At 38.1% G+C, this 18,412-nt stretch overlaps 2 protein-coding genes across 2 annotated transcripts in view; one reads left to right on the top strand and one right to left on the bottom strand.

Moving 5' to 3' along the window:
- Positions 1 to 241: 241 nt before the first annotated feature.
- LOC126750181 (cytochrome c-like) lies at positions 242 to 695 on the top strand. The gene has a single exon (XM_050459712.1). The coding sequence runs from the start codon at positions 316 to 318 to the stop codon at positions 628 to 630; it is 315 nt and encodes a 104-aa protein (XP_050315669.1). The 5' UTR covers positions 242 to 315; the 3' UTR covers positions 631 to 695.
- A 15,064-nt stretch (positions 696 to 15,759) lies between these two features.
- The window catches only part of LOC126747661 (uncharacterized), a 60,900-nt gene continuing 58,247 nt past the window's right edge, over positions 15,760 to 18,412 (bottom strand). The window contains exons 5-8 of the mRNA XM_050456426.1: positions 17,023 to 17,173; positions 16,518 to 16,963; positions 16,216 to 16,466; positions 15,760 to 16,158 (exon numbers count right to left, since the gene is read on the bottom strand). Of these exons, the coding sequence (XP_050312383.1) occupies positions 16,040 to 16,158; positions 16,216 to 16,466; positions 16,518 to 16,963; positions 17,023 to 17,173 (967 nt within the window). The 3' untranslated portion in view covers positions 15,760 to 16,039. The remainder of the gene's footprint in view (positions 16,159 to 16,215; positions 16,467 to 16,517; positions 16,964 to 17,022; positions 17,174 to 18,412) is intronic.

Below are 18,412 nucleotides of genomic sequence, written 5' to 3' on the forward strand. Positions count from 1 at the left end.
CCCGGTATGCATTCTGCAAGCGGTTATAGATTGACGAATTTCATGCACGTGTAAAATCCATCCCTCTTAAAACTTGCTAGGAGTCCTTTAATTAACCATCCACCCAGAACTAGCCAGACACCCGAAACCCAAACTGATCCCAGCAGACTCCTGGACTTTCAATAAAGAACGCTGATATAAATATTTCCATAAATCAGGTTCTTAAATCCTAGACCATTGATTATAACAATTCATACACCCGTAACATCAACTGTCACCATCAAAACCAACAAATGTCAAAATTCTCAGTGTATAAGGAACTTCAAAGAATATACGATGGGTGACGCGGCCAAAGGGCAAAAAATCTTTGTACGATCCTGCGCACAGTGTCACACGGTGGAAAAGGGTGGCAAACACAAGGTGGGACCCAACTTAAACGGGATTTTCGGTCGAAAAAGCGGTCAGGCGCCCAATTTCGCGTATACGGACGCGAATAAGAATAAGGGAATCACTTGGAGCGAGGACACGTTGAATACGTACCTGACGGATCCCAAGAAGTTTATACCGGGAACAAAAATGGTTTTTCCGGGACTAAAGAAGGAGCAGGAAAGGAAGGACCTGATAGCTTATTTAAAACAGGCGTGTGCTTGATTTTTTTTTTTATTATTAAGGATAGGTTGAGGATTTGTTAGAGATTAAAATGAGAGTAAGCAGTATTTTTTACATGTTATTTCTTTAATTTATTTTAGATATTATTATGTACAGTGATTTAAATCAATTTTATACATGCAACAGGAACCCTGCACTCATATATGTAATTTGCATAACTATAGAAAACAGAAATACCTGCTTCGTTTACGAGGGAAAATTCTTGTGATCTAATGAACTAATGTTCTATACTAAAGATGAATTTCAAACTTATTTTATTATATACAAGCCGCAATCCTATTGGCAACCTATTTGCTCAATCAAGTTTAATAGAATGCGTGGCGAATATTGGAATCATTGGGTGATATGATTTGCAAAATATTCGTTATCATCTAAGCCCAATGAACGCATTAGGATTATGATGATGGACATGGACTGCTGGACATATGCCTCTCCTAATCTGTCCAACTCATAGCGGTACTGTGCCATTTGTATCCAGTTCGGTGTGATGCTTTTTTTATGATCGGTCCATCTTGTTGGCGGGCGTCTCCTACTCCGGTAGCCAGCGATTATCTGACCCAGTACCATTTAATGTAGTCTTTCTTGTTTGGGATTCGATGCCTAACATTGAGCTTTCTATAGCAGGGATCTTCAATACAGCCAGCTTTGAGGTTTTGTTGAAGTCTTTCTATCTAATTGTAGTAAAGTCGTGAATAAGTTTGGTAATACCAGATCACCCTGCCGGACACCGCGTTTTATTTTAATTTTGTTTGTTTCCTCATGAAGCTTTACCAATGCAGTTGATATTTCCAATTATTGTGGTGTACCGATAGTCGATTTGACAAAGAAGTAGAGCTTGGAGTATTCAAAATTGGTCTATGATATTAAACGCTTTTTCGTAGACTACGAAATTGATTATGATATTCCGCATGTTTCTTTATGAGGGTTTGAATGAGCTGCAAATTATTGGGTGTTCCAAAACCTCGAAGAAATTCAGCTTTTTCGCGTGGATAGTAACTGTCCAGTTTGTTTGTCTCTTTCTTATAATTTTTATGAATAGCTTATAATGAGTCCTAATAAACTGTTTTTCCACATCTCTCTCCTCTTCCTCATTAGATTCCTTGTATTTTGCTTAGTTTCTCTCTTTTTCTTAAACCTTTTCGCTGAGTCTTTTTTGAGCCTCCTTTAATATATTAGGACTTATTTGTCTGCTTAGATCATCTGCTATTGATGATCTAAAGAGATTTTCTTAAACCCCAACCCTCTTTTAGATTTTTAAAGCTCCTAACATTTAAAGCTTGTTCTCTTTCGCATGCATCTTAATTTTTGATAGATGTCCATTTTTTGCATAAGGCAGCACATACCATTTTTGTTCTTTTTTTTATTCGTTATTTTTGCTTTAACTAGCGAACTTGTTTTATGCGGTGACATTCTAAACAACATTATTTTTGTTAAAAATAACAAAATTTCATTTTTTGTTGTTCCATCGAGGGCTATTCAGATCAATTTTCGCTGTAATACTTTTTAGAATCATGAGTTCAGCGGAAAGCCTATGATAATGCATAAAATTCAAAAGTACGTTTGCTCTACTATATTTCTCACGATAACCATGAGAGCTTCTTGAAGATTCTGCATAATCCGTTTTTGTTTTTAGCTTGCCATTAAAATCTCCAATGAGGAAAGTGTATTGCACTTTTTCCTGCATATCCATAGATATATCTTCGTAGAAGCCTACTACTACTTCATCGTCATAATTTTTTGTTGGTGCATATACTTTTATGATCTTTACCTGTATCTTTTATTTAGGTTTAGTATAAGATTAAATTACTATTGGAAAAACAACTTTAATGAAGTTTTGCTTGTGCTCTTTGTGAAGAAACCCACTCCTTCTTATGCTATATTCTCCAATAGTTCAATAGATGGTTCGATTTAAGGGTTATTTGATTTACTCCCTTCCTTCTTACTATGCTAGACCAAAGTTATCCCTGTTTGAGTATATTACTCAAGTTCCTGTTCCAGTTTAATCAATTTTATTAGGTCCAGAGTGCTCATATCAAAACTTGTGATCTTGGTAACCTGATCTTATCGGATGATTCTTAGCACTCTCTGCTAGTGATCTGGTTTGGTTACCATTGTAACCAGGGACTAATCAGCTGTCATTTCATATTTCGAGGTTTTTAGCCAATACACTATCTTGCTGGCCAGTGCGTATTGGTAGCGGGATATCGGCAATTTCCGAAATCTCCTATGAGAGCAGTTATGCCACCGTGATTCGGTTGTTAGAGCCTAGCCCATTTCCTAGTAGAGAATAACGAGCAGATTTAGACCCACTTCTCGTCCTACCCTTTTCTACCCTTTGGTTAAGCGGCGAATTATAAAAATAAAACAGAGCCATATATTTAGTAATTCTGCAATTTTGTTTCAGTGGATGAATCAGAAAAAAAATCAAATAATTGCTTTAAGTTAAAAAGAGCAATTCTAATGATTATGCTAATTATAGCACACACCTTCTCATATTACAAAATACTAATTATTGAACCCCGCTCAGCATGGCTTTATTATATCTAAAGGCACAAGAAATTGCATTATGGTAATGTCAAAATCAGGCAGAAAGTGGTTATTATTGACATTATCTTGAAATTATTTGTAGATTTTCTTCGTTAATTATATTGAAACTAGCAAATTTTGCATGATAACTCCAACTGTGCCTTATAGTTTATCCTTGGGTCCTTTCTTTTCTTGACGTATTCTATTGTCAATAATTTGGACGCTTTTCGAGTTGGTAGAGACTCCTAACATAAGAGTTTTATACTCTTACAATGGTTGCTGAAACGGTGTATAGAAACATAATTCCATGGTATACGAAAAACAGATTATGCTTCAATAAGGATAAAACACAAATGATTTGTTTTCACTATATAGACAGGTGTTAGAATTTGTTGTTTGGTTTAAAGATACACAATTACTTTTGATTATTATTATTATTACTATTATTATTATTAAACAGATTTCATGACAAACGACAATCGCACTCCTCCCTGGAGAAGAGGGATCGCAGAAGGATAGGTTCTGTTGAAGTCCTTTCCATATGATCGGACTCTGTTTTTTAACTTTATTTACAAATAGTACACTTAAACTAAAATTAAAATAACATGATTCTTAAACTGAATCATGTTTTCTACAATATATTATAAAAAACGTCATCTAATAATTTCTGATTGGTTTTACTTGACCTTGGATAGTCACAAGAAACCTTTCAGTTTCGGGAAAAAGCTATCCCGAAGTCATCCAGCACGTTAGACGCCGCTATGTCGACATACTATTGTTTAATCTCGTGAACATGCCTTCCATGTAGTGGTTTTCCTATCCGAGCTTGCATTTTTTCTTGCTCGGTGCTATGGCATATGGCGTATGCTATGGGTAGCTCCAGCTCCTGTAATTTAAGTGGTATTGAGTCGTCTGCTTCATATACGGCACGATGTCTGATGTTTCAGCCTTTCATAAAAAAAAGGATCGAAACTTACTAATTTGCTGAGTTAGTTGCGTCTCTATGGCCGCCATTTCTCCTCTCATATGTCGAGGGAGCGTTCGTTCTACAGCACTACACGGATTATGCTTATTAGGTTTCATTAGAAGTGTTCTAGCCTTCCTTTGGAAATTTTTGATGTCTGTTTTAGTCCATCCTATAATGCCAAAAGAGTAAGTTAATGAACTGACTTCATATGTACTAATAGATTTAAATAAGTTTCTGCTATTAAGATTTGTTTTAAGGAGTCATCGCATTCTTGTAGTAAACTTAGTAGTCAGCTCATTCTTTATAGTTCTATGGTCTATTCTTTGCGCCTGCCTCATTCCTAGATATTTGAAGGATTCTTTTTCGTCTATAGCATTAATTATCTCACAGTTTCTGTTTTAAACTCATCTGGTTGTAGTTTACCCTTAATAATATTCGGCACAGTCCAAAGGTCAGTCAGAAAATTTTTCCACTATTTTAAATATCTGATCTAATTGATTTCATGTTGCTACAAGAATTTTTATGTTGTCCATATAAAGTAGATGGTTTACTCTATTATCTTTTTTAGGCCAAATCTATACCTAGTTGAGTTGAGTTGGCTAGAGAGTGGGTCATGGTAAGGTGGAACCAAAGTGGACCAAAGTGGACTTAAGGAATCTCCCTGGAATATACGCCTACGCATAGGGATCATATTAGTTCCAATGTAGTTACCATTAAACACGTGAAGTTTTATTGATGTTCGCCAATATACCATAGTGAATTCTAAAAAGGAAATTATGTGGTTATCTGTGTTAAATGTCTGATTGCAAACTACGGAGTTGATAATTAGCTGTTCTTTACACCCCACCCCATGGCACCTCTGTTACATTCTGTCTGTTGAGGCGCTATGATGCTATTTTGGTTACAACTTTTCTTGGAATTATTGTTTTTGTAAGACAAAGACTAAGATGTGATTAGTTTATAGATGTGAATAAAAATACGTTATTGGCCGATATTTAGCAGGATCCTGAGTGTTTTGGCAGTCCTTAGTTTCCTTTTCCTCAATTACTATTATTATTATTATTATTATTATTATTATTATTATTATTATTATTATTATTATTATTATTATTATTATTATTATTATTATTATTATTATTATTATTATTATTATTATTATTATTATGATTTTTGCCTTGCGGCAATCACACTCCCGTTTTACGGGGAACATTCACTTATCCCCATATAAAAGGACTAAGCTCTGAGGGGACCCTTTCCAGGTTGTCGGGCCCTGGATGGTGTTCGGTCTTCTGTACCCATGAACTTTCTGACGACCCGTGCTGTCCCCAGTAGCACCGCTTTTTGCATGTTTTTGTAGTGGTGCTCACTTAGTCCCAGTTGTTTGAGGTTCTTTACAAGGGTTTTTGGTATAAGTCCAGTTGACGCGAGATTATTATCGGAATTGTTTGAACATGCTCCATCTCCCATTGCCGTCTGATTTGCCCTTCAAGATCTCGATATTTGATGATCTTTTCGTTGTATTTTCCTTGGAGGTTATTGTTATTAGGTATAGCAACGTCAATCAGCGTGGTTCTCCTTAGTCGCTTATCCACCAGGATAAGATCTGGTCTATTGTTGACAGTTCTTTGGTCGGTGAAAACAGTTCGGTCCCAGTACAATTTATACTCGCCATTTTCAAGAACTGGCTCTGGAGTATAATTGTAATATGGAACTTTGTCCGTCCTCAAGAGGTTCAGTTTAACTGCAAGTTACTCAGTTTGGGCAAACGTTTGACATCCTCCCGTTATGTGTTGGATTGATTCTGTCATTTGGCATCCATATCGACATTTGTCACTCTGTACTGAAGGATCCGAAATAATGCACTTCAAGTAGTTTCTAGTTGGAATAACTTGGTCTTGTATGGCCAAGAGGAAACCTTCCGTTTCGGGTTGTCCGAACAGTTGTCCCGAAGTTAACCAGTAGTTCGACGCGTTGGTGTCGACATGTCCCTGGCCAACCTCGTTGACGTGTCTCCCGTGCAGTGGTTTTTGTGCCCATGATCGATGTTTTTCTTCATCAGTGACGTAGTGACTTTCGATTTCGCGATTCTTCAGTTTCAGAGGTGTAGAGTCATCGACCTCGCATATAGCACGGTGCAGAGCGGGCGATCTAGCCTTTTCATAAAAGAAATTTCTCAGAAGTGAAATTTGTCGGTCTAACTGTTTGCCAATGTCTGCCAATCCTCTACCTCCCTGATGTCTTGGTAGCGTAGTTCTTTCTGTGGCACTTCGAGGGTGGTGTTTTTGAGCCTTAGTCAATAATGTTCGTGCCTTCCGTTGCAAGTTTTGGATGTCCATCTTGCTGCATCCCACAATTCCAAAAGAATATGTTAGTGCTGTACAGGCATACGTATTCAACGCCTTAAATAGATTCTTACTGTTGAGGCTCGTTTTCACTATGTGCTTTTCTCTTGTTGTAAACTCAGCAGTGAGTTTATCTTTCATTGTTCGGTGGTCTATTCGCGCTGCCTGCACCTTTCCCAGGTATTTGTATGTATCACCCTCTTCCATGGCATCTATAGTTTGGCCATCCTGCATCTCGAAGGATCCCGGCTGCATCTTTCCTCGTACAATGTTGTTAATACGACACATCCAGCCCAAACCTCATTCCGATATCAGCAGAGAATTCCTCCACGATGTTCAGCATCTAATCCAGTTAATTACTAGTGGCACCCATTAACTTTAGATCGTCCATATAGAGCAAATGATTGACTCTTGCGATTTCCCTACTATTCTTCTTAATAGCAAAGCCGTAAGAGGTGGAATTGAGTCGAGATGATAGAGGATTCATGGCTAGACAGAACCAAAGTGGACTCAGAGAGTCGCCCTGGAATATACCCTTACGGATCGGTATTGTGTTTGTCTCAATACTCTCTCCAGTAGAAAGTTGTAGATGCATAGTTGTTCTCTATATCGCCATTGTGCTCTCCAGTAGAGTCACAATGCGTTCATCTATTTTATATATCCTAAGGACATCAATAAGCCATTCATGTGGGATAGAATCGAAGGCCTTCTTGTAATCGACATAGGCGGTGTAGAGATTTCTCTTATTTCTATAGGCCCGGTTGCAAATTACAGAGTCGATGATCAATTGCTTCTTACAGCCTATGTCTCCCCTAGCACATCCCTTCTGTTGAACTGCAATAATGTTGTTGTCCTCGCAATGTTGGTATATGCGCTCTGTAAGACACGCGGTTATCAGCTTATACAGTGTTGGTAAGCATGTTATTGGCCGATATTTCGCTGGATCTTGTGTGTTCTGTGGATCTTTTGATAGCAGAACAGTTGATCCCTGAGTGAGGAACGTTAGAAGTTTGTTCGGTTCCATCAGCCGATCATTTATTAGTGTGGTCAGTTGTTTGTGGGTTGACCACAGCTTTTTGATCCAATAATTATGTACGTGGTCTGGATCAGGGGCTTTCCAGTTGTGAAGGCCTTTAATTATAGTGGAGACCTCTTCAACGGTAAATGGCTGATGATGCATTTGCTCGAAAAGTTGAGACTTTTGTCGCTCTTCATCTATCCAACTTGTCTGGTTATTACATGGTGTTGTCGTTTTTAATTGACTACTCCAGAATGTTGAAATTTCATCGCTGGTTGGATAGTTATTTTCGCAAGGACTGGTTGAAAACTTAAGTTTTCTATAAAAAGATTTCTCCGAGCGTACGAAAAGCGCGTTGTCCTGCTTTCTGCTATTGCTGGATTTATATCTTTTAAACCGTCCTGCATATACCGATAATTTTTGTTTCAGTGTATCCAAACATTCTTCAGGTGTTCGATTTTCTGGGTTATATTGGGCATGATGCTGGTAACGACTCATGATTGCTGTTACGTTCTTTCGTGTCTTAGATGTTCGCACTCCTCCGATAAATGCGATGAGCTGCCCTATATCTTTTCGAATGGAGTCGATCCTGGTCTGCAACCTTCTTGCCCATGGTGGTGGTCCCCTTGATACCAAATTGTTTTTACCACGCTTAGCATTAGGCTTGACACCCAGAATTCTGGTGACAACTGTCGCTGCACAGTAGATCAGCAGGTGTAACTGCTCTAAACTGCCAGCTTCCTGTAGGTGTTCTGGTAAAATATTGTTGTTCAACGTTTCCAGAACTGTTGCCAATCTACGTGAAGAGTTCACTTTTGGTATTGGGGGTCTAAGCAGCGGATTTGTTCCATCGAACTCCATTAATGCCCTTCTGAATTCTGCCTGCAGTTTTTCAAGATCCTCTTCAACATTTTGCGTATCATTGTCACGGATTTCAGTGAGCATTAGTTGTTGAATTGGTTCAAGTGGCTGGTGTTCAGCTTGTGCTTCCGCGTTTGGTATTTCTGGTGAAGCAGGGTTATTATTCAGTTCAAGTTCCACTTCTCGTCTAATGGTTGCTAATCGAGTTTCTGGGATAAGGTTGTTTTTTAGGATTACACGGTACTGGTCTGCAACGCGCTGTTCGGTCACATTTAGTTCTGGATATCTCTCGCAGAATTCGGCGTAAAGTTGTTGCCGATATCCGACCATCTCCCTTTTATTGTTGGTGATTCTGTAGAAGATTCGCATTATGGTTTCATTAATAGACGTAGTCCATTTCATGCGCCTTTTTGGTAGTCCCGCTTGGGTGAGCACTGGCTGAATTTCCTGTGCAGCACCTTCAGCAGGAGGAGCTCTTGGTGGTGAGTTGCTCCGTTGTCGAGCTGTAATTGTTTGAATGACAGGGGCCCGCCTTCTCAGCACCCTGCCACCGACGTCGCGCATGCTGTCATATCCAGCGCCGGCTCCAGACATGCCCTGGCGATCCCCAGGCAGCAGCATTGTTCTGAGGCTTCTACTTCGTCTACGCTCCATTTTCATCGGTTTTGCTGGTTTTTTTGTCCACAAGAGGGTAACCCTATTGCCCCCGTCCAGCCAAATGACTGGCCGCAGACATCCCCATCGCAAGGGGCCGCAGCCGGTAGGGGTACCAACACCCTCCCGGGTTATTATTATTATTATTATTATTATTATTATTATTATTATTATTATTATTATTTTTCTGTTTTAGCTCGCTGATAGTGGTGTTGTCAATTTCGTCGGCCTGAAGGCAAGATGAATTTTGCTATGGTAGATTTAGGAACTTTCGAACAATGTTGCATGTATTCAGTATAACAGATTTCTGTACAGTGACAATCGTCCAGGAGGAAAGACCCAATGCGTTAAGGTTTTTGGACAGTGTTAAAGGGACAATTCCAGTGGATGAAATAACTAGAAGGAGTATATATACATTATCCTGCCTTCATTGTTGTTTTATTTCGTGAGCTAGATCTGTGTATTTAGCAAGTTTAGTGTGTCGTTTCTAGGACATTATTGGTATTTGGAACTGCTATGTCAATTAGAAAGGTTTTCTTTTGGGCTTTGTTTATTAAGATTATATGTGGTCTGTTTGAAGTCAGCGTCCTATCGGTCAAAACAGTTCTGTCCCAGTAGAGGCGAAAGTCGTCATTTTCAAGTACAGTTTCTGGTTTCTACTGGTAATAGGGGCAAGTTTCGCCAATTAGATGATAAAGTTTTGCCAGTTCTTGATGAATATTTTTTGCCACACAGTTATGTCGGTGCAAATATTCGGCAGCTGATAGAGATGTGCATCCTGATGTTATATGTTGAATTGTCTCCGGTACGCGTAGGCATTTTCTACATCGATCGTTGATTACTTTCTCATCATAGTAATGTACTTAAGGTAACTTCTTATAGCAATCACTTGGTCTTGTATAGCCATCATAAAGCCTTCAGTTTCAGGAAATAGATATCTACGAGTCAACCAGTAGTTCGACATTTCATAATCGACATGTTCGGCATTAAGTTCGTTAAAATGCTTTCCGTGTATTGCCTTCTGCTTTCATGTGTTAACTTTAATGGCTGTGTGCTCTGATCTTGTTACAGTAATGTGTTCTGCTATACCTGCACGGAGATTCAAGAGTGTGTATCCGTTATCCGCTAGCACCACTGCTCTATGAAGAAAAGAGGTTTCCCTCATAGTGAGGAAGTATTTCTGAAGATCTGCTACTTGTTTTTCGAAGAGAAAAGAAATATCAGTTAGTCCTCTGCCACCCTTGGATCTGGGAAGAGTAAGTCTTTCGATGGCTGACTGAGGGTGGTGTGCTCGAAACGTCGTGAGGGTTGTTCTGGTCTTCCTCTCAATCTCCTCTATATCAGTCTTTGTCCACCTAATGACTCCAAAAGAATACGTTAAGACAGGGATAGCGTAGGTATTAACCGCTTTAATCATGTTCTTACCATTCAGTTTAGTTTTTAAAATTTGCTTGAGACGATTGATATATTCCTTTTGGAGGTTCTGCTTCATTTTCTTGTGCTCTGTATGGGCTGACTGATGTACGCCCAAGTACTTATAAGTTTCCCCTTCTTCCATAGCCCGAATGAGACTACCATCTTCTAATTCAAAGTTGTTGGAGTTGTGTTTACCTTTGATAACTGTTTGAGTTCTTTATGACTTTGATAGCTGTTGTGCATTTATCGATACCAAAGCTCATTTTAATGTCGTGGAAAAATATTTCAATTGTTCGCAGCAATGCGTTGACATGCGTTGATGTCCCAGCATAGATTTTAATATCATCCATGTACATTAAATCTGTAATATTATATAGGTTTTTCTCTGTTATTTTTAACGGTAAATCCATGTTGACTTTGATTAAGCATATGGGAGAGGGATTCAGAGCCAGACAAAACCAAAAGGACTCAAGGAATCTCCCTGGACAAGGCCTTGTTGTATTTTAATAGGCTCAATTACTAAAGTTTCATTTCTGCAGTTAAGATTCAACTGTGTAGTCCAGAAACCCATCATATGTTTTAATAAATTGATAAGCGGTGGAGCGACTTTATAAATCTCAAGGACCTTAAGCAGCCAAGTGTGTGGAACAGTATCGAAAGCCTTACAGTAATCTATAAAGGCGGTGTATAAGTTTCTCTGCTTCTGTATTGCTTGTTCCATAATTACAGTGTCTATATAACTGTTCTTTACATCCTTAAGATGTAATGATGCAGCCCTTTTGTTCTAGAGCGTTAATTCCGTGGTCTTCGCAGTGCTTATAAATTATTTTTGCAATGCATGCTGTAAGCAGTTTATAGATTGTAGACAGACAGGTGATAGGCCTATATTTTGCAGGATTTTTGATATCGTTATCTTTTGGCAGCAGATATGTTAGTCCTTGCGCAATGTAAGTTGGTATTGTGGTCGGTTCCTGCAAAAAATCTGTCTTTGGCATCGTCTTATCGGCATTTGTCGTTTTGTACGGACGGTTCTCTGACGATGTGCTTGAGATAATTTCTTGTTGGTATAACCTGATCTTGGATGGCGAGTAGAAAGCCCTCGGTTTCTGGAAACATCTTGCCTGATACCAACCAATAGTTCGACGAAGCAGTGTCGACATGATTTTGGCTGATCTCATTAGGATGCCGCCCATGAAGGGGCTTCTCCATTCAGATGCGGAGTTTTTCCTGGTCCGTATGATGGTAGCTGCACGCTTCCTCGCTCTTAAGTTGTAGAGGAGTGGAATCGTCTATTTGATTTATTGCGCGATGCAGCGTGGAATTTTCTCCTTGCCTGTAAAAATAGGATCTTAAGTTAGTGATTTGTTTTTCAAGTTGTTTACCCAGATCTATTAATCCTCTTCCTCCAAGTTGGCGGGGAAGCATTGTTCTTTCAGTGGCACTTCGAGGGTGGTGGTTGTGCGTTTTAGTAAGTAGGGTCCTCACTTTTCTTTGTAGCCTTTCTATGTTTGTCCTACTCCAATTAATTACCCCAAAAGAATAACTAAGAGCTGAACATGCGTAGGAGTTAAGTGCCTTAAACATATTTTTGCTGTTGAGATTGGTTCTCAAAACTTGTCTTACCCTTTTCACAAACTCGTTAGTCAGTTCGCATTTCATTGTTTGTTGTTCAATCGTTTGTGATTGTTTCATCCCCAAGTATTTGTAAATTTCGTGTTCGCCCATGGCCTCGATGGTCTGGACATTCTGCATCTGATATTCTCCTGGCTGAATTTCCTCGGATTATATTGAGAGTACGGCATTTATCTAGTCCAAATTGCATGCCGATGTCATTGGAGAACTCTTCTACTATATGCAGCATTTGGTTTAGTTGGTTCCTAGTTGCAGCCATTATTTTTAAATCATCCATATACAGTAAGTGATTTAACTTTGCAATCTCGGTGTTATTATCTCGAATGCTAAACCCATAGTTGGTAGAGTTAAGACGGTTCGAAAGAGGATTCATAGCAAGGCAGAACCATAATGGGCTCAGTGAGTCCCCTTGGAAGATTCCTGTTCGAATTGGAATGTTGTTTGTACTTACTGTGCTTTTACCCTGTACTTCGAGCTGGATCGTTGTTCTCCAACTTGTCATAGCGCTCTCTAGAAAAGACAAAGTATTACCATCAACTTTATACACTTTTAATATGTTTATAAGCCATTCGTGTGGTACTGAGTCGAAGGCTTTCTTATAGTCGACGTAGGCAGTAAAAATATTTCTCTTGTTGTGATATGCCTGGTTGTTGATGACAGAGTCGATAATAAGTTGTTCTTTACAGCCCATAGACCCTTTAGCGCATCCTTTTTGTTGTGCGGATATGATGTTGTTTTTCTCACAGTGTTGATAAATGCGCTGTGTTAAACATGAAGTGATAATTTTATACAAAGTAGGTAGGCACGTTACCGGTCGGTACTTAGACGGATCTTGTGTGTTGTTCTGGTCTTTAGGCAGTAGATAGGTTACTCCTTGCGTTAGGAACGCTGGCATTTCCTGTGGGTTAAGAATAACGTGGTTAATTAATTCTGAGAGTTTAGGATGCACACTCCGTAGTTTCTTTAGCCAAAAGTTATGAACTCCATCTGGGCCAGGTGATTTCCAATTATGCAGTTTTTGGATAATCTGGTTGACTTCCTCGATAGTGAATGGTCGATGTTCCATCTGGTTATATTTACTACTATTTTGTTTCTCTTCAGTAACCCAGCTTGCGTTGATATTGCATGTTGTTTGAGTTGCAAGTTGTTTGGCCCAAAAATCTTGAATTTGTTCTTTCGTGGGGTATTGCTTATCTGGGTGATCTGATTTTGAATTTAGCTCTCTATAAAATTGTTTTTCGGCCTTTTCAAAACGAAGATTGTCACGTTTTCGGTTATTACTGGTCTTGTATCTTCGTAGGCGCCCTGAAAATAAGGAAAGTTTCTGTTTTAGAGTATCCAGGCATTGTTGAGCTGTATTATTTTCTGGTTCATGCCGAGTGTGGATGTTGTTTCTCTGCAAAATTTCATCAACTTTCTGTTTTAGTCTATTTGTTCGTGTACCCCTCAGATATTCTGTTAGTTGGCCGATATCTTTTCGAAACCTCTGAATTTTTCGTTGAAGTCTGGTCTCCCATGGCGGTATTGGGAGCTCGGTTCTTGCAGAGTCATTGTGGATCCTTATCTTCATGGTTTTAGCAACGGCAGTTGCTGCGCTATAAACTAAAAGGTGAAGAGATTGCATGTTATTAATATTTAAAAGATAAGGTGGAAGAATTTTGGTGTTTAAAAGTTCCATAATATTATTATTATTATTATTATTATTATTATTATTATTATTATTAATATTATTATTATTATTATTATTATTATTATTATTATTATTATTATTATTTCATCAAATAGCATAGCTTTTCGCACAATAGTCGATGTGAGTGGGACTACCATACACCTATAGGATATTTTCTTTATCGTAATTTTGCAAGTAGAATATTTTGCTCCAATTACGACTGAGATTAGCAGGTCCTTGTACTCCAAGTATATTTTCATCTCTTTATGCGCGTGACTTTGCAGCACGAGAAGACATTTATTGTCTTTAGCTTTTTGATTTTCACTATTATGTTTAGTGTTTTGGCTCGTATAGTTCAATCGGTTTTTACGTACATATCGCTGCAAGTTCTACGATAACTGGATCAGGGCTGGGATTCTAAATTACGACTGGATCTCGATCACGACTCAGTCGTGGCAAGAAGGGTGATTCTAAATTTCAGTCGTCGGATAAACTCGATTTATTCGATTTGATTTAGGTCTTTTGGTATATATTTGTTATTTTCTCTCATATTTGACTGCTGGAAACGTCAATTGTATTTCCTATTAATAAACACGAAAATTTTTTTAAAAGTTTCATTTATTTTGTTAATTTATTTCGCTTCCGTGTTTTTTTATTTAAATATATGCTTATATTATTTCTTTAAAATAAAAAATGTCGTTTAAAACTCCCACTACCCATTGGGAAATAATAATTGAATTCATGGAAAATCACAAAAACTTGTTGTGTTCATCCACTTTTGGTTTTACTATAGCAACATCGATGCAATCAATAGGACCTGTAACACCAGAGAAATTGGATCTCTCCATAAATGTTAATTTATGAATTTGTCTCTCATCTTTTATATTTGAAAAATGAATGAATCGGTCAGCAAGATGATTGTCAATAATTTCACTAATTTTATAGGTCCAAGGACTTGCAGTACTTTTGCTAGTTCCAAATTTAAAATCTTGTCCAATGCTTCTTTGGTAACAATCTGTGACATAAAATCTTGACATACTAAAACTGTCCATTCAATGGTAACTCTACTTCCTCTGCCTCTATTATTAACAGAAGGTTGTATAAAATAAGGTCGAATTAAATCTATTAGTTGTTATGTTTAAGAAAGATTCTTCATATACTAATGAAAACCAGGGCTATGTTCGTACCACTGTATTGTGACGTTTCAACTAGGTTTTCTTCCAAGAGGCATCGCGCTAATATATGGCGAATAGTACTGGATGTACTCGGCTTTATTTGTGGTCATATGAATTATTTCTTTACAAAGTCAAATGTGCCATGCATGTTCATCAGTGTGAGTGTTTGTCTATTAACTTCATTTTGATATTTAGAGTTGCACTACTGGTAATTGCGGAGATCTTATTCCTGCCGTTCAGATTAGTCTTCAATAAATCTCTTGTTCTTCTGGAGTAATTCAAGTTGGTTTATTCAATTTTTGCCCTTTTCGAATATAGTTTTGGCTCATTTATCTAAGTTGAATTGAATGTGGATATCTTTATTGGATTCTTGGCCTTTTTTTTTAGGTAGTAGGTCTGCTTTTCTTATGTTTTCTATATCTGTGCTAGTATATCTAGCTCTCACAGGCTAAGTGTAAACAAGAACATGCAGAACAGGAACGGTGAAATAGAATCTTTATGGTAAATGCCGCTGTAATGTGACATATAGTCGGCTGTAATGTGTAACTTCGAACATCTTTCGGTAGTCGATCCAAGCTATCGAGAGCTGTTCTCCAGAGTAGAAATTCAGAATTCGTTTTCTGATTTCTTGGCTGTTCGCAAGCCAATTCTGATTTTCCAGTCGTTCGATCTCATTTTATTCGTTAGAAGGTAATCCTTACATTCATATGACACATCCCCGTTGTTCTTCAGTGAATAAATTGTTCTTAAATAAGTGTTCGTAGATTGACTTTGTGTCTTTGTCAGGATTTTGTTCATTGTATTTAAACACCTGAGATGACTACCATATCAGATCCATAAAAAAACTCAGATACATCCAAAAATATTTAATCTTTATTAGAAAAAAAAAAAGGAAATTTACAACCACCCCAATATCACATAAAAAAACAGGCCAAAAACGAGATTCTATTTACATGCCACTAATAATAACATTATATACATACTATTTACTCCTGCCCTGTATGTTTGTTGCAAAAACTACTTAACTACGAATAATTTGTAACGCATTATATATTTTTTTAAATTCATTAATAGTAATTAATATAATATGTAATGATAAATCACGTAGTGATACTGCCAAAAATGTTATAATTAACATGCGCAGTCGCATGCGCAACGCTTAAGGCGCTTTTCGGGTAGGAGGGGGTTATTGACTGATCTGGCAACCCTGGATTTCGGCTCTTCCACTGATACAGACCTGGGTTGCAGGACTAGAAACAAACACATTATATAACACTTCTAAACTGATAAAAAAGAAAGTGACTTACAATGTGGTCGGTGCTCATCATTCTGCGCAGGTTCTTGTTCCTGGGGTTGCTGTTGCATCATGTTAACAGGAATATTAACGGGCAACCTTCTCATGTAAGCTTGTCTATTGTCGTTCTGAATCATCATCTGAGGCTGTTGTTCTGGTTTCTGTTCGGTCATATCCTGGCTCTCTCCTGACTCAGAATCGGATTCTTCTTCAGAAGAATCTGGTTCAGATACAGCTACGATGACGCGGTTTTGGCTGGGCAACCTAAATAATCATTAATTAGCCCTTTGCACCTAAATAACTATCTCTCAGAACCTGTTAAGCTGAGTCAAAACTTCCTCAGGAAGTGGGAACGATCTCGGCTGCTCGGGTTCCTGTTGGGGCTTCTGGGCTTCGGCAATCTTCTGAGCAATAATATGCCTAATGATGTTTTGGATAAGTGGGTTGGGAGATGAATCGGCTTGCTCCTGGGGTTGAGGTGGCTGCTGAGCTTCCACGTGGATCTGCACTCTTTGGGGGATGAACATTAAGGGGTTCCTCTGGGGCTGTTCCACCTCTTCGGATCTTTGTTCCTGTTGAGGTTGGAAATTTTGCCTGATAGCGATGATACGTTGCACGTCCATAGGCTGTTGAGATTCGAAAGGTCTCATTTCCATTGGGGGGCGGAAAGGTTCCATGGGAGGACGCATTGGTGGCATAGGAGGTCTCATCGCTTCCATGGGATGGACTTGTTGTTGTGGGCGGAATTGGAAGCGGGGTTGCTACAATGGTGAACAGATAGTATTAGTAAGATAATGCAGGTTTTCATTTTATGACTTACTTCTTGTGGTGGCATCTGTTGAGGCATGTGTGTGCGGAAGGCGGTCTGTGGGATAGGGATCATCACTGGTTGGATCATGATGGTGTCTTGTTCGGAGTCATCTTCTTCGTCATCGTGTTCTGGTTCGGGTTTTTCGGTTTTTGGTTCAGTACTGAAAGGTTTATAATTAACCAGGATATTTCATATTATTTATTAGTTAATGAACAATTACACATGACAATCGAATTAAGCATTAAGATCGTAACTTACCAATGACACTTACGAATTAAAGTGGGTCTGATTGTAAAACCCTATTGGTATGGTATTATTTTTAATAAAAGTGCAATAAATGCACAAAATTCAGGTTAAGTGCACGAGAAAGTAAGTTATAAATAACCGTTATGCAGATGACATTCACTCTTTATGCATATGACAATTGTTGCATCTGTATATGACTTTCACATCTGCTTCTTATTAATTATATTAAATTGCCGATGATTTACAAGATGTACGAGTTGATAAGGAGCTACTAGAAGATCCTGTTTCTAACGCGAAAATAGATGAAATAGATCAGATAATCTTATGATTAATTCATAGAAATTATGTAGATTTATCTATCATACGCAGATAAAGATAATTATGAAGTTTTATGGTAAATGAATGAAAAATGCGGTATTTCAAATCAGTTAGCTTGCTGTAGGAAATGTTTGGTCATATTACTCTTAACTAAATTAACCTGAAACTGTTAGTTTCTTTCTCTGAGTCCCTACGTTCTGCGAGAAGTACCAATTTTCCTCTCTACTTCTTGATAAAAAACGTTGCTAAAGCAGCTAAGGAAGAAGAGAGGGTAGTCCTTGGAGTTAAAAAAAAACGATAGAAACTCTTTAAAAAAGTGGTGGGGAGGAGTAGTCAGTTGTTGAAGATATCGGTGACTCGAAAAATCTTCTGTATCTGGAAGTAGAAAAATTTGCTTCTAGAGGCATTAGAACAACTCGTCAGTAAATGGATGTCCAATATTATCAACACCAACAAAATTACCGACATCTTGAAAGAGGTTGTCCTTCGGATGATTGGATAATGTGGCTAAGAGGCTTAAGGCAAATTGGTGGATTTCATTACAGTGAGTAAGAGTAAGTTACTAAATTTTGGCTTGCAAACAGAAAAGCATATGTTATAGAGGTTTGAGAATCATTGGAAAAGACTATCCATAAGATCTTCTACCAGCTAAAGAATTTAAAAAAGGTCATATATGCAGTATATATTGTGTAGGAAGTAAGTAGCGGAATTGAAGTCATAGGAGTTCTTCCAATACTCTTCGTGGTAAGTGAAGACTACAATCCACTAAGGGTTTAATTACTGAACGTAATAATTTTTTTTACTAACGTAATTACTGAACGTAAAGACTTTTTTC

This window comes from Anthonomus grandis, chromosome 2, assembly GCF_022605725.1.
Source record: "Anthonomus grandis grandis chromosome 2, icAntGran1.3, whole genome shotgun sequence".
Taxonomy (NCBI): domain Eukaryota; kingdom Metazoa; phylum Arthropoda; class Insecta; order Coleoptera; family Curculionidae; genus Anthonomus; species Anthonomus grandis.